This window comes from Aythya ferina (assembly GCF_964211825.1).
Source record: "Aythya ferina genome assembly, chromosome: 6".
Lineage (NCBI taxonomy): Eukaryota > Metazoa > Chordata > Aves > Anseriformes > Anatidae > Aythya > Aythya ferina.
The window spans coordinates 34,313,417-34,329,292 of record NC_140303.1 but is presented as its reverse complement, the minus strand read 5'-3'; the positions used below and the strand labels follow the sequence as shown (position 1 = coordinate 34,329,292).

Genomic DNA, 15,876 nt, shown 5'->3' with positions numbered 1-15,876 from the left:
TGCGCGGCGCTGCCCGTTTTTGGCTGGCTATTTTGGGACCTGGTTGGGCACAGGAGTGGCATCCCGGCTCCAAAGGATGCGTGTGGACACAAGGGCTGGAAGAGGAGAGCAAGGGTTAGAGGGTGGGTGGGTGGGTGGGTGGATGGATGGATGGATGGATGGATGGATGGATGGATGGATGGATGGATGGATGGGGTATGGAGGGGCAGGACTCAGCGATCTCCTTCACGAGCACCCCTGTCTGGATACTGCTGGCTGAAGGACAGAGCAGGAGGGGAGGACACGTCACCCAGACACAGCCCTTTAATGCAAACAGCACGGGAGCAAGCTGCGTAGTCTCCTTGCCCTGCTGGCACCCCCGCAGCAGCACCCTCCCGCTCCCCTCACGTCCAGCGTGGGCAGTCTGGGAGCTGCACCCAAGGAGAGGCACCAAAAAATTGTCCTGAGACATCATCGGGGGGACGAGGTGCCCACGTCCCCATCTGGAGGCAGCTCGGGAGCGGGGAGCGGCCCCGGCAGCGTCCCCGGGGAGGTGCGGACGAGGCGGAGGATGCGCCGTGCTCTGCTCTGCCTCTCGCAGGTGTTCTCGCGTGGTGGCAGCGACCTCTCAGCCGAAGAGCCCCTTCGCTTTCTTCGGCTTGGCCTTGGCCGCGGGCAGCCGGGGCTTCTGCGCCGGGGAGGAGGTCAGCTGGGGGCAGAGGGGAGGCAGCGTCAGTGACGCCCCCCCACCCCCATGCGGTGGATGTGCACCGTCACACACGTGTGCGCAACCAGGGTGCAGGGGGGAGGACGTGGTAAGAAGCGAGCTGAGCCCCCCAGCCTGCCCTGCACGGGCACGGGGCTGGGATGCACGGTGGGGGGGGCGAAAGCTGGGTGTTGGGACCAGCAGGAGCGCACAGGGTGGCTTTTTCCATGCCAACCTGGCGGCCCCTGGCACGGCCAGGCTGTTCCTAGCACCGTGCTCACCGTGGTTCCCTCGCTCGCAGGCGCTGTTTCATCCTCCGGGGACTGCGGTGGCAGGTCGGGGTGCCCTGAGGTTTCTGCAGCGGGTGCCGAGCCCTCGGCGTCCTCTGGTGCCAGGAGCAAAGAGATGCAATTTGGGGTTGAGACGAGGGAGCACGTGGCGGTGCCCAAACCCACACCGGGAGCTTGGGGAGCTCGGCCCAAAGCAAAGGGGGACACGTGCAAGGGGCGGGCTGCCCCCAACCCAGCTCCCAGCTCCCGTTCTCCGGGGATGGGGGCTCGCCCAAAGGGTGCCCCACGCGCCCCCGCCTCGCATCCAGGAGCTCCTCACCTGAGTGGTGCCGTTTCCGAGCCTGCTTGGCCTCCTGCAGCATCACCGCCGCGTAGAGCTGCCGCAGGGCCGAGGCGAACGCCTGCCCGTCCCCCGCACCGCAGATCTGGGGCAGGCTCTGCGGGGACAAAGCGAGGGGGACACCGTCACCAGCCGCCAGCGCCGGGCTGGGAAACGACCCACACACACACCTGCGGCTTTCCCGTTAGGAGGAGGCCAGCACGGCCACAGCCTGCAAGCCATTCATGAAACGCCGCCGGAGATAAGATCGCACGGGAAGGGCTGTGGCTTCCCCAGCGGGGATAAGCCGATAAGGACCACAAGCCTCGGGCACGGGCAGGACCCCGGGCACGTGGTGGTGACCAGGAGGCCCTGCCTCACCACAGCCATCCCCTATACATGCAGCACAAGCCTCCCCGGTGGCTCCAGCAGCTGCCCCAGCTCGTGCAGGTGATGGTGATGGAGAGGTGCTGGGCGCCCACTGCGCACTGCAGGGAGGGCTCGGGGGAGGGATGTGCACGGGCAGCTGTGCAAGGGAGTGAGCGAGTGTGCACAGGGATGCGTGTGCAGCCGGGCTCCCTGGCGAGCGTGGTTACTGGTGTGTGTTTGTGCGTGTTTGTGCGTGTCAAAGGTCTGGCACTAATCTCTGCCGGGCTCCACACCCAGACAGCAGGAGAACAAAGTGTAACAGATAAGGCCGGTTCCTCTCCCGGCCAGGGGAGCGGGGAGGGGATGGGGACGCTCAGACCCACTCAAGGCCAGAGTCCAAAGCGTGCGCCCGGCTTCCCAAGGGCAGAAAGGGCAGGCTGAGACCCCCCCGGTGCTCCCCGCCGGGCAGGGAGCTGATGCCAGTGCTGGTGGCCAGAAAGGCACCATCCCCGCAGGTCTCAGCCCTGCTGCTGGGAGCAGAGGCACAAAAAACGCTCTGCATCAGGCCACAAATGCCGCTGGGGTCTGCTTTTTTGGCCAGCCTCTCCACATGGACCTCCTGTGGCCCTGCCCGCTGCCACAGGAGGGAGCGATGCTCTGGTGCGAGCGCCCTGCCAGCATCCCTGGGATTGCCAGCCAGAGGGCAAACCTCCCGATTCGGCTTTGCCCGGCCTCCGAGCTGCGAGCAGCACAAGGTGCCGGGGAGGAGGAGGGATGCCGAGCACCTCGGACACCCCTGGGACGCGCCAGCCCTGATGGCTCAGCCCCACGGTGCCAAACTTGCACCCGCGGGTGCAAAAGCAGGCGCCCGGTGCTGGGAAGGCGACTGCACTTCAAAGGCAGCAGAGGGGCTGGCATCGGGTGGCCGACACAGCCCAGATCAAAGGCAGGAGCCATAATTCAGAGAAAAGCAAACAGCAGCTCCCAGGAAAAGCCGGGACCGGCGGCGGGGCGAGCAAAGCGTCCCAGATAGCACCGCACGGGTCAGTGCCCCCGGGCACCACTGCCCTGCCGAGGGGTCCCTGGGTGGGAAACGGGGCCGCAGGTGCAGGGCACCCCCTGCCCATGCCTCCGGGAAGGGCTCGGCTCTAAATGTGGCTACCACAAGCCCGGGGTGGAATTTGGGAGTCACTGGCCAGCTCCGAGCCATCGGGCTGCCGGAGCTCGCCCGCGTTGGCGCAGACCCCAAGGGAAAAGGGTTTGTGAGCGGGGCTGGAAGAGCTCCCCTGCAAAGCCCTGACTCGGCAGGGAGCAGAGCGTGCTGTGCCAGCCACCGGCCGCCTGATGGCCCCGGAGGCTGAGAGGGACAAGGAGGTGTCCCCAAAGCAAGGGGACAAGCCCTGGGGACGGGCACCTGCCCTCCCTTTTTACCCCACAGCCCCAGAGCATCCCTGGAGCAAACCCTGCTGCAGCAACTCGTCCCCGCTGCGCCTTCAGCCCTGGCTGCCGGCGCCTTGTTTTCCTCCCATCCCTTCTCTGCAGGATAAACACAACGCCCGAGGCAGGGAAGAGGCAGGAGCGGGGTGCCTGCAGGGTTTTCCCCCCGCGGAGACGGTGGGGGGCACGGCAGCAGCTCGACCTCTGGTGGTGTTATGACTGCCTGGCCGCAAGGCCGAGCGCCGTGCCCGCTATCAGGAGCCACTCAAGGCTGAGACACCGGCACGGGAGGCTCGGCAGCACGGGCTGAACCGCGATTAGCCGAGCCAGGGGGGGCTGCCCCGAGCTGGGAATGGGATGTGCATCGGGCTGCGCTCGTGGGGAGATGAACCCAACCTCGCGTGGTGCCCCCAGCCCAAGGCTCTGCTCCGGGGAGGTGGTGGGGCGAGGTGGAAGCAGCAGGCAGGGTGCCAAACCCATCCCCAGCCGTCCTGCTTCGCCCACCCTGCCCCGACTCCCTTCTCCGGGGAGCTGGGGCTTCGGATGCGCCCCCGACAGCGTGGCCGAGGGGCTCACGGCCCCCAGCCCCGCGCCGTGCCCCCGGTGCAGGAGCAGCACCGACCCCTGGCACGGGGCTGCAGGCTGGCTGGGCCCCCCCTCCCCGTGCTGGTGCCAAGCAGCAGAGTCTAAATCGGTCGTGCTCAAAGCCGGGGCCTGACCCTTTCATTATCACACCAGACGTTCGAAGCGGTTACCAACATTCTTTGCTCCCAACCCCACATTCCTATTTTTTAATATATTTTTAACTGGAAAACAGAGCGAACGGGGCCCGCTTGGAAATTACAGCCTGGCTGCTGTGGCTTGTATGTCAGATCTGCCCACATTCCCGTGGCCAGCCTCAGCACATGCTCCACAGGGGCACACTTAATAATTCCTGCCGGGGCCGGGAGCCAAGGGGTGTGGGCCTGGGGGGGGGGGGGCACGGCTTCCCCGGGCTGGCGGTGCCGTGGAGCAGTGGGTTGGGAGCAGCACGCTGGCTCTCCGCTGATGGGCACGGCCACTGCTGCCCTGCTGGCACATATGCAGGGGCTGGTGATGCTGCAGCAGCCCCTGGAGGGCAGGGGGATGGCTCCAGGGCTGGGGTTTTGCTGTGCCTGGTGGCCACGCTGCTGTCACCTTCCCTTGCCGCAGGCTTTGTGCGCTCCTGTGGCGCGCTGGGCATCGCCGCCCGTGATCCTCTAAATGTCCTGCAGACTGGGCAGGGAGGGATCCACCCTGGGATCCACGCTGGGATGCAGAGAGATGAGCAGCGAGCTCTGCTAGCCGCTTGCCCAGCCCGTGCCAACACCGAGGGATCCCACCTGCGGGAGGACACAGCTGGAGGGCGGGGGGCTGGATGCTGATACCCCTTTCCACCTCCAACCCTCCTCCCTGCCTCAGAGCCACCTGCAGCACGCCCCGGGCACCGCACAACCCGGTGGGGGACATCTGAGGGACCTGCCCAAGGGTTGTCCCCGCAGCCCCCAGCACCTCGTGCCATGCCAGCCCTTGGGGACGCGGCGCAGCAGCCAGCAGCGCGTCCCTCCTGCAGCGCAGGCAGGGGCAGGATGGCCAGGGCTTCCCAGGCACGGAGCCAGCACCTCGCACACCTGGCAGGAAGCGGCTGTGCCGGCTGGGGAAGGCAGCCCGGAGCTGCCGAGAGGTGACGGGGTCACCCCGGGGAAGAGCGGGCGGCGAAGCCGGGGCAGCCCGGCAGCACGGCACGGCACGGCCCGGCACAGCCCCGGCACGGCCCCGGAGCTCCTCCCGGAGCTGCTCGGGCCCTGCCGCGGGTGATGTTTTCCTTTCCCCCGATTTTCGGGGCCTTTCCAGCGAGCAAATGTCAGGCGCATAAAGAGCGGCACTGTGAGCGGAAGATGGAGCGAGGATGCCTGCCCGCGTCCCTCCGTAAGTGCCGGCTCACACTTCATCAAGGCAGCCTTTGCAAGCGAGGCACCCGCTTAACAACCGGCGGTCTATGCTGGCCGGCGACCGCAGCAGCCTGCCGCTCAATACCCTTTTCTTTCCCCCTCTCGTGCTGCTTTCACGGCTTGGGTTACAGCCTTTCTCGCAGACCCCGCGCCCAGGGGGCTCCGCATTGTGCCGCCGCCGCCGCGCCGGGGAGGCCGCGGGGATGCTGGGGGTCCTGCCCCTGCCCTGCCCTCCCCTCCCGCTGCTCTTCCAGCTCCCAGGGACAAATCTGGGAGAAAAGGAGGGTTGGTGGCAGCGCAGGGGTAGGGTATAGGCACTGCTGCAGCTCCTCCCCGAGCGGCACGACGCTGCGCTCTCCTCGGAGAGGAGCCACGGTGTGCACCAGGGGCACCCAGCCCGTGAGTTGGGTGCTTGCCTGGCAAGGAGGTGCCTAAATCAGGTCCTGGCGGGGCAGGAGGACTTGGGAGGACTCGAAGCAGGACGCATGGAGAGCTGCTGGCCGGGCACCCCCAGTTTTTCCCAGGGGACAGCTCAGGGACCCCTCTCTGCGAGGGAGCCGGGTGGCTCGCGCCAGCTTGTTGCCGGAGGGTTGCTCAACAAAGGTGGACACATCACCCGGGCTTATTGTGGTCGGGTTCCTCGGCGAAGCACGCCAGCTCACGCCGGTTTATTATTGTCTGTCCAGGAAAGCTGGACACGCTGCGCTGGTTTGTTATTGTAGGGTTTCTCAGGAAGGCTGGCCAGCTCATCCTGCCTTGTTGTTGCTCAGGGCGCACGGGGGAACTGGCCAGGAAACTTCCTGCAAAGTGGGGTGATGGAAACGGAGCCACACCTGATGAATCACATGGGTGCCACACGGCGATAAGGGACGGCCACGGGTGGGATCCTGCACCCCAGCTCCACCCGGCAAAGACAGGCAACAAACACTCACAGCTCCCCCAGGGGCTGCGAGGCTGCCCAAGGGGCAGGGGGAGCACAGCCACAGCTCGGTGCCGGCAGCAGGGGGACGGGCACAGCAGCCCCCAGACCCCTTGGAAAGCCAAACCTGGGGGTGGCGAGGGGGACCCAGGGGGACCTTGCACCCAGCGTGGCCCCGAACTCGGCACGCAGGGGATTAGGTGTGATAGCAGGGCTCGGAGAGGAAGCAGCCTGGGGCTGAGCCAAGCGAGATTAGGGGCTTTGGGGGGAATCTGGGCGCGTTCGGGACCGGGCTGAGCTGCAGGGCAGGGGCTGCCCTGCCCCGGTGGCTTCGCAGTTCCTCCCAGGTGCGGGCGCACCCGGCCGGAGGGGCAACCCCTGGGGACGCTGCCCCGTCCTCACCCGAAACCGCAGCAGGAAACGCAGGGGGAGCAGCAGGGCGAATACCCCGGGCTGACTCAGGCGGCTCACCGGGCACACAGGGCCGGCAGGACTGGGTCTGGCGCGCCCCGGCAGCCCTGGCACCGCTGCTGGCACCGCCACTGAGTCACTGCCACCTCCCCCTGCCTGGTGGCAGCCTCAATTTCCCTCCTGTGCAGCCAGCAGCGTGCCCGGCACGGCACCACGGGGCCCGGGGAGGGGACAAGGGGGTAGGTGTCCCCTCCAGACAGTGCCCCGGTGAGGAAGGTGCCCCTTCTGCATGGTGACCACACGGGGCTGGAAGGCGATGCCCCTACAGGTGGGGACAGTGCCCGTGTGTCCCCACGGGCAGCGCTGAGCTGTGCAGGTGCCCAGATGTCCCCGTGGTGCCCAGGTGTCCCCGTGGTGCCCAGGTGTCCCCGCGGTGCCCAGCTGCTCAGCGCAGATGTTGGTCCCCGGCCAGGCAGCAGGATTGAGTGTCGGGCTCGCTCTCGGCGCAGCGGCAGGAGGCCAGGCTGCCCGGCGAGCACACAGCCCCTTCATTCATGGCAAAAAATAGCCCCCCGGGGTGTGGTCCAGCCTGGAAAAGCCCCCTCCAGCCCCGGCCAGCCCATGTTTATTCAGCGAGGGGGACGCGCTGCCCTCCCCCTGCCCGTGTGCCGTCTCCGTGCCAGAGCGGCCGTTCTTGGACACGGTTCCCCGGGTCCCCCCCTGGCCAAAACACACAGGCCGGGGCCAGGGGGGTGGGTAGAGGGGGCGGCAAACCCCTAAAAAGCACCGGGTTTGTCTCCGGGAGGAGCAGCCCCCGGTGATGTCATGAGAGTTTGCGAGCGGCCACATGAAAGGGACTCGCTGCCCAGGAAATCCACGGGCCCGCGCTCCGCCAGACAAGCCAGCAATTCTTCACTGGGCCGCGAAGGAAACCTCGGGGAGCCCGAGCCAAGGCCGATTTTCCCTCGGGGACAGAGCCTGCCCCCTGCCCCACAACCCTCGGGGACCCCAGCCCTGCTCTGCAGTCCCCCCGTACCCAAATCTCAGCCCCACAGACCCCAGCATCCCAAGCCCTGCTCCCAAATCCCTCTGGGTACCGATCCCTGTCCTGCAGTCCCCAGAGCACCAGAACTCACCCCATAGCCTCCCGGCATCCCAATCTCTCACACACAGTCCCTGGGGGCCCCAAGCCCTGCCCCACAGAGGCCAGACCCTCCCTCTGCTCTGTCCTGGGGGACGGCACCCCCATTTCCATGGCGGGAGCATCCCTCAGGCTGGGAGCAGCGGGTGATTTAGGGCCAGGCAGCACTGCTGGCAGACCAGGGGGATGCAGCAGGGCAGGGGATTCTCTTTCGGGAGGGATTAAACCAGGGACAGCTGGGAACACACAGACAGAGACTCCCCGAGAGCCGCCCAGGATCCCGACCCGCTGCGGCGGGCACCGCAGACACGGGCTCTGAAACCGAATCTGCTGCCAGCCCCCTCCCCATTTCCCAGAGCTGCAGGTCCCCGGATGGGCAGGGGAGGCTCTGCCTTCCTCCTCCTCCTCCTCCTCCTCCCCGTGTGGGACATCTCAGCCCCCTGCTCCAGCACCGTGGACCTTGGAGAAGGCTGTGGGGCACCTTCTGCCGGTGCCCACATCCAGCCTCTGCAGCACAGTGCCCGTGGACGGGACAGGGCCAGCAGGGAGGTGACAGCAGCAGGCTCGTGGGGCCGTCCCCTCTCCCCAGCAGGACCAGGGGGTGATGTTTGCCCCTTTCTGTACCTGTCCCGGTGAAGGAGGGGCTCAGGCTCTGGGGCTGCCCATCAGGCACCGCTCGCCAGAGCTAAAAATGCACTCCCGGCAGGAAAACAAAATAAAAACACCAAGCGAAGCAGCGAGGTGAAAAATTCCTTGACATTTCTCTTCTGCGAGTCCCCAGGGCCAGCAGAGAGGCGAGAGCCCCCGGAGTTTGTCAAGCAAACACTTTCACACCCTGGGCCGCGCTCGGCACGCTGCCGCTGGAATGCCAAATATATATTTAAGCCCCGCTCATCAAAGGAGCCTGTTCGGAGTCGGTCTCGGGCAACGTGCGTGTGGGTTTGGCCCGGGGCGAAAGCTCCGGGGATGCTGAGAACATTTCTCGGGGCCGGGAGACGGCGCGCACGCGGGAGATAAATGCCAGCCTCCAAGGCCGTGTGGCTGTAAGGTCGCGGGCTGGGCACGAGATACCTGCCCGCTCGCAGCGCTCGCCCTTATCAGCTCGTGTCGCACAACGGGGTGGGGATGTTTAGGCTGGAGGGAGGCCAGCAGCAGCCCTGCATTCCAGCCCGCCGTAAACTTAAGTCAAAGCTGCAGGAGCCCAGCCAACAAGCGCCAGGGTCCAGGGAGACGAGCAGGAAGCGACGCTGGGAGAGGACAGGGCTGCGGGGACACGGCGCGAGGGCGGAGGGGAAAGGAGGGCTGCCCGGGGGCTGGATATGTGGCACGGGGGGGTGACGAGTGGCCCCCGTGGGCAGGATGCCCTCAGCTGCCTCCTTTCAGCATCGCCTCGATTTGCTGCAGGCAGCCCGGGGAGCTGTGCTGGTCCTGCCGCGCACCGCAGGTGCTGGGCTGGGCTTTCCCATCCCCGGCATCGCTCCAGCCAGCAGCAAAGGGCTCTCAGCCTAAATCTTGCCCCTAATCCCAGCTGACAGAGCCGGGAGCGGGGGAGATCATGGCCCCAGGCGAGCCCGGCACGGTGCTGCTGTGAAATCACGCATTACGCGCCTGTCGCCCGCGGCAGGAGCAGCCCGTCAGGCTGCCGGCACCGCTCTGCTTCCTGGGGGGAACCCTTCCCGGCCGGGGGGAGCTGGCCCCGTGCAGCCGTGCCCCCCGCCCGGGTTCATCCCCAGGTGAGAGGAGGGAGCGCGGGGCCGCGGGTTGGGTTTCAGGCACCTGCTGCTAATAAAACAGCCTGTCAGGGCACCTTCGCCCTCCGGGAGAGGGATGGGGACCCGGCGGGGCTGTCGAGGGGCACAAGGGGGTTTGGGGAGCTGCGAGCCGGGTCCCCGAGCATGTCCCCACTCCTCTTAGCGACCGGGGGGCCCAGACTTTCGCCCCCGGGGCCAGCAGCATCCTTCTGCTGCGCAATCCTCGCGACGCATGAAAGGAGCGCGGAGGAAATCACACCCACCCCGGCATCAGGCCTGGAGCGCTGCCAGCCTTTCTTCCTCCTGCCGCGCGGACGTTTCCTCCCTGCTCCTCTCTCCCGGCTTGTCCCGGTGCCCGGGGCTGCCGAGGCTCCCTGCTTTCTGTTCTCGACCCCATTCCCATCCCTGCTCTCCGGCCCCTGCCCGCTCCGCGCGCCGCTCTCTGCGCTCCGCATTGCCTTGCCCCTGCCATCTCCGGACAGCAAAACCGTGCTGGTTGCCCAAATATCTCTATTTTTTTAAAAAGCCTTGCCATTTTCAGCTGGTTTTCTACCCTGATTTTCGCTCACTGCAGCGTTATTTGTCAGCAGCAGTGCTGCAGAACAGGGCCGTGGGGAGCATCCAGGGCGCCTGCTCGCAGCTCCCCGTGCTTGGGTGACTCTCCCCGCCATCACCACCTTCCAACCTGATAACTGGTTTATCTTTAACCTTATCCTTAACATGCCACAGCATTTACTATCTCCTACCAAGCGCCAGGCTAGGAAGTCCTCCTCCACAGCTCAAAACCCCACCTTCCCCGTGGCCCTGATCTTTGCCAGCTGGGCAAGGCAAAGGTCCCCCCCGGATCCCATGAGCCAAGGCTGGGAGAAGAACCTCTCCGAACGCCTCGAGACTCAAAACACGGCTCCAAAAGCGGATGCCTGCACATCCACGGCCCCAGCCCGAGCAGGAGAGCAGGAATCAATTACAGGGCTGGCAGAGGCAGGGCTGCTTTGGGGCTGGCGAGCGGCACGATGCCGGCGCGCACGTGGCACCGCACCGGGGGCTGCCCGCGGGCTGAGCGCTGCCCACCTCCCCGCCGGCACGCCCTGCGGCCCCCCCAGGAGAGCAGATGTGCAAATGGCTGGCGGGGAAGATGCATGGGAACCACTTGAAAGGCCTGGTATGAACGCCCTGGTAAACCAGGGCCACTCCTCGCTCTGCTCCTCCGGCTCCGCGCGTTATTTATAGCGCTCCGGGTGCCCACCCCGGGGGAGTTCAATCCCCGGGGTGCAAATTCTGCCAAGCCAGCTGTCCTCTCTGCCTTGCGGCTCCCAGGAGCCACAGCAAGGCCTGCAAAGTGCCACCTAGGAGCTCGGATGCTCTCAGGAGGGCTCTCCCTGCTGCACCTGGGACCCAGCACCCAGCACCGGTGCCAGGAACAGAGCCCTCCCGGACTGTCTCCTCGGCACCTGCGAGTCCTGACGAGTGGCCCCAAAGCGGACCCGAGTCCTTCCTCCCCCGACCACAGAAGGGAAAGTTTCCAAATTAAAAACCTAAAAGTGGCAACAAGGTGCCCATGGCAGGAACCTCTTAAACCGGCCATTAAGGTTTATAAGTTAGGGACGGGCACCGGGAGCGCGCGGCGGAGCTGCAGGAAAACAGCCGCCCCTCCTTGGGCAGCCTAACCACGGCTGTCCCCAAAGCCACAGGGCTGACGTCAGGGCATGAGCTCACCTCCGTCACCCGCCGCCTGGCCGGCCCCAGCCCCGTGTTTACCCCTGCCCCGTCCCTCGCAGCCCGCTCTCCCTTCGAGGTTGGCAGCCCCGGGGCCTGGCGAGGAAGAGGAAAAGAGCAGAAAGGAGGAAACCAAACCTCAGCGCCCACAAGGCGGGCTGCAAAACACAGAGCCCCAGCAGCTCCCTCCCGGCCCTGCTGCCTCTCCCGGCCATGTCCCCCCTTTCCTGCCCCAAAATCGTGGGTGCCGAAGGCTGAGAGGCGAGAGGGGGAGACGCACAGCCTTTCCCCAAGCCCTGCTGGTCCCAGCTGGGGACATGGAGACAGCTTCGTGGCACCAGATTTTGGCTAGAAGGGCAGGCACACGAGCTCCCTGCCTTTTTTTTTTGGAGCATGGGAGCGGTGCTGGGACCCCCAGCCCTGCGCGAAGCCAGTGCCGGCCTGACCGACGCGCTCAGCTCAGGGCTGCCAGAAAAATGGGCGAGAGCCACAAAAGCCACAGGGGCTCACGAGGGGACGGCGAGGGGAAGGCCAGGGGCCGTGCAGCTGCCCAGCTGCACCAAGCCTGCGGCACCGGGCAGGACGGGCTGGGAAGCCACCGTCCCCATCTGCTGCCGTGCCGAAAGCCACACGGGGCACATTTTTGCCCGCCGCCACCTCCAGCAGAGGTCTGTGGGTTGCATTTATAGCCCTGGCCACAGCCCCCTGTCCCCACAGTGCCCGTGAGCTGCTCTCCCCCAGCCCGGAGCCTCCCCGTGCGCCGTGAGCGGGTGCACGCACGCACGCACGCCCCTTGCACGCCTCCCCGCCAGCATCGATCCGCGGGGAAGCACAGAAGGAAAACACACACACACACACACACACACGCACACACAAACAGGGCAGCCTCTGCAAACAACTGCTTGTTAAGTTAAAATTAAACTCTGCACAAATATTGACCTTTGGAGGGGACACAAACCCTGCCGATATATTTACCAGCTTTATAAATGGGCCTGACCACAGCGCCCTATATGCCGAGCTGGAGGAGACGAGGGCTGCCGAGGTACCCAGACCTTGTCCCCCCCTCTATCTGGGGGCTCTGCCCGGGGGCTGCCCCCTCTCCCAGTGCGCTGTGCCGGGTGGCAGAGCCCTCCCTGCGACGGTGACGTTGGCACCAGGTATTGAGGTGCCCAAGGGAGCCAGCTCGGTGGCCCCAGCAGCTATGGGGCCAGCGGGGTGTTGGAGCAGAGCTGCCCCTGGGAAGCAGAGTTGGGCTTTGAGCCCCTGGGAAGGAAGAAGGGGAGCTGAGAAATGAGGGGCAGGGATAGAAACGGCACCGTGGGGTGCGCTGCGGTGAGGATTCACACCCCACAGAGCCCTGAAAGGGGTCCTTACGCCCAGCCCAGCGCACTGGGGGACGGCAGCGGGACCGGGAAGGGAGCTGGGGCAAAGTTTGCCCCCAGGGATGGATGAAGCAGCTTGGCTGGGAGAAGAGGCGAGCTCTTCTGATGGGAATAGGGCCGAGCGCAGGAGGCCAGCTGGAAGAAATGGTGGGGCTTCGCAGCCCCGGGGCGCACGCAGATCTCCCCTAGGACCCACCTCGGTCAGCAGGAGGCAACACCACCCCCCCGTGATGTTACACCGCTCGGGGGGCTCTGCAAAACCACCGAGTGCCAAGAGCCCCCAGCGGCCGCCTGGTCCCCGGCCCCGGGGGGCAGGACGAGAGGGAGGGGAGAGCCCGGCACATGCAGCAGGGGATGCCCGAGCTCCAGCTCTCGGAAACAGTGAATAGAGTCTTATTCAGGCTGATGTAAAACACTGTTAAAACACACAAAAATCCTTTGAGTAATGGGCGAGCGGGAAAGAGGCATCTATAATTAACAGTAACTGTTCGAGACGGTCGCTGCCCAGAGACGTGTACTGTGCAAAACCACTTGAAAAGGCCCCGTCTGAAAGGCGAAGCCTGGGGTTTTTCAAGAAGCCCGTCATGTAACGATCCTGGCCCTTCCAAAATAATTCTGCCATATTAAAAAAAAAAAAAAAAAACACCAAACCTCAGCCTAATCGCCCTGCAGCGCTGGGACTGGAGAGCTCTGAGGAGAGGGGAAGGGAAGCGCAACCGGCTTCCAATTAGAGCCTCGTTAGAAAGGAAAGCTGGGGAGCTATTAGGGAGCGGGCCAGGGGCGAGCCCAGCCGAGCTGGCTGCTGCTGGAGTGGGAGGGCTGTCCCCACACACAGCCCTGCCCCTCGTCCCCCTCGGTGGGCACAGGGGGCTGAGCAGAAGGACGAGAGGTGGGCGCGCTCGTCGGAGCCCCCCGGGACGTCCCGGTGCCGCGGGGGGATTTGGGGATGCTCGTGGAGCCGCCAGGAGCTCTGGGATGGGAGAACAGGGAGCTGGATAGGGGATGGGAAATAGGGTCTGGGGGCTTTGGTGCCGCTTGGCGTGGGTGCCTGCAGCACAGGTTCGGCCGCAGCATCCTCTGGCTTCATCAGCTGGGGCTCTAATTGCCCCCCGTGGCTGCAGCCTGGCCCCGGGGGCCGGGCAGGAGGCACAGTGCCCGGAGCAGCCTCCCCTTCCCATCCCACGGCCTGGGACCCATCCAACACAAAGTTAATTTCTAACCATGGGTAACCACCGATGCCCGAGCGGGGATGATTTATCCCCTATCTGCCTGGGTCGGATTTATGAGCCACACATCCCTTAGGCTGCGATAAAGGCCATGTCTGTGCTCCTCGGGCTCCCCCCCCATGCCCGTAGCCCCTCCGTGCGGACTCGCCGCCCCCCCTCACCCCATTGACAAGCCTTCCCCCAGTGCGGAAACCTGACAGCCCACAGAAGAACAGTAAACAGCAGAGAAAATAACACCCGCTGGAGGCCAAGCTGAGACGCGCCGGCCGGGGAAGCCACAAATGGTTCCTGCTTTCGGGACCTGCTGAGGAAAACAGAGTGGGACGGACCCCGGGCTGCCGGCAGATTTGGGAAGGGGCGAGGGGAGCTGCTATTAATAGGAGAGGCAGGGCAGAGCCGGGCTGGACGATGCCACGGCTGTGCCGAGGATGGGCGCGCGGCGAGGACAGGTCCCCGCGGCACCAGGCAGGGAGAGCCAAGAGGGATTCACCCAGGTGGTGGAAAATTCCTCGGCACAGCGTGAAGCTGGGGGACTCGGGGACCAAAAGCAGGGCCCGGTGCTGCCACACTTCCCCGCGCTGATAGCGGCAGCCCCGGTGAGGGAGAGAAGAGAGCCTTGTTCTGGGGCCAAGACTAAGGCGATTCAGTGCGCTGCTCCCCTGAGGTTTCTCGGGTGAAACCTGGCTCTGTAATGGCTGTGTCTGTAAAACGTATGGAAATGCCCATAAAAACCGGTATCAAATGCTGTATGGATATATGTGGATGTATGAAATGAGGGGCACGGAGGGGGGGGGGAATCGGGGCAGGCCGGCTCCCTGCGAGCCGTAAACACGCCCCGGTGAGAGGCAGAGAGGGCAGCAGCCCCCAGGAGCCTGCAGACGGGTCGGCGCTGCCCGGAGCCAGGGGAAGGGTCCCACGGCTCCGGCTGGGGCACAGCACCGTGGGGCACGGCCACCTGCACCACGGGGTGCCACCGGGACACGGGGACCTCGCTGCGGGGACAGAGCCCCTCGTCAGGACCCCCCGGCACCCCAGAGCCTCGCTGAAGGGTGCGGGGCAGGCTGGAGAGGGGAGATGCACAACGGGCTCCACGGTGGGGAGAGCAAGGCAGGGCAGCACCACGCAAAGATTTGGGGGTTGAAAGGCTGGGGAAGGGGATGTGTCAGGGAAATGTGGGCACAAGAAGATGGCACGGCACCACTTAGAGCAAGCAACTTCTAGTTTTAGTCCGAGGGCACCCGCACCAAATACAAAGCACGTGTGCAACCCCAAATGGGCAGAGCTCGAGAGGTGTGCCTGCAGCACAAGGAGCTCTCGGGGTCTCTGCTTGGCATTCACAGCCCCACTGCCATCGGCACCCTGCTGTGGGAAGCTGCCAGGAGCCAGGTGAGACCCCACGACCCTCTACAGCCGGTTCGCCTTTTCCCACAACCCCATGACTCCGAGAGCTGAGGTGGATACAAAAACACCAAATATCAACAGGCTTCGCAGCAAGATGATAAATAAATAGGCAAAGAGCGACCCTTGCCAGGGATTAAGCAATAAATCACGGGAGCAGCTGAGCTGTGGCAGGTTGCTGTCACCACTGATGTTTGCTCCCTGCACAGCACTGAGCAGCACCCCGCAGGCTCTGCTCCTTCATCCCTTGCCCCAGGCACGTCCCTGCTCCAAACCCACGCCGGCAGGGGACAGACAGCATCTCAGGGGACAAGGGCTGATGCTCAGTGATGGGGGAAAGCTCCCCTTTCACCCCACTGCGTGACAGCTGCAACGTGCCTCTGGCTGTGCCGCTGATGGGCACAAAGCGCCTCCGCACGGCACGGCGCTGGCATCTGCCCTGCTGCTCGGGAGCATCCCCGCCACGGAGGCTGCAGCCAGGGCGAAGCAGGGGCAGGGGCAGCGGGGCTGCAGTGCCTGGGACGCAGAGATGCAGCGCACGGGTGCAGAAATGCAGCACGTGCAGGCAGGCGCAGCGCACGGACGCGGAGACGCAGCGCACGGATGCAAAGGGGCAACACAGGGATGCAAATGCAGCACGGGGATGCAGATGCAGCCCAGAAGCCACCCCGCAGCCCCACGCAAGCAGCTCTGCAGGCCACCAGCCTCGTGCTAGGCGATGGCAGGGCGCCATCTGCCGCGTCCCTGTCACACGCCGTGCACCCTGCGTCCCCAGAGCCAGCAGCAGAACCCAGCTGAGCCCGGCTGCATCGCACGGGGGACGCGCAGCATGGGTGGATTTGCCGTCAGCCACCTCCCCGCA

The 15,876-nt window shown here is 65.4% G+C and overlaps 1 protein-coding gene across 3 annotated transcripts in view; it reads right to left on the bottom strand.

The window, feature by feature from the left end:
* Positions 1 to 285: 285 nt before the first annotated feature.
* NHEJ1 (non-homologous end joining factor 1) overlaps positions 286 to 15,876 on the bottom strand; it is a 29,415-nt gene continuing 13,824 nt past the window's right edge. For 2 of the 3 annotated variants that reach the window (XM_084523269.1, XM_084523271.1), the window contains 3 exons: positions 1,295 to 1,412; positions 921 to 1,070; positions 286 to 688 (listed from right to left, as the gene is read on the bottom strand). In XM_084523269.1, the coding sequence (XP_084379395.1) occupies positions 384 to 688; positions 921 to 1,070; positions 1,295 to 1,412 (573 nt within the window). In that variant the 3' untranslated portion in view covers positions 286 to 383. The remainder of the gene's footprint in view (positions 689 to 920; positions 1,071 to 1,294; positions 1,413 to 15,876) is intronic. The other variant, XM_084523270.1, reaches the window with a different exon arrangement.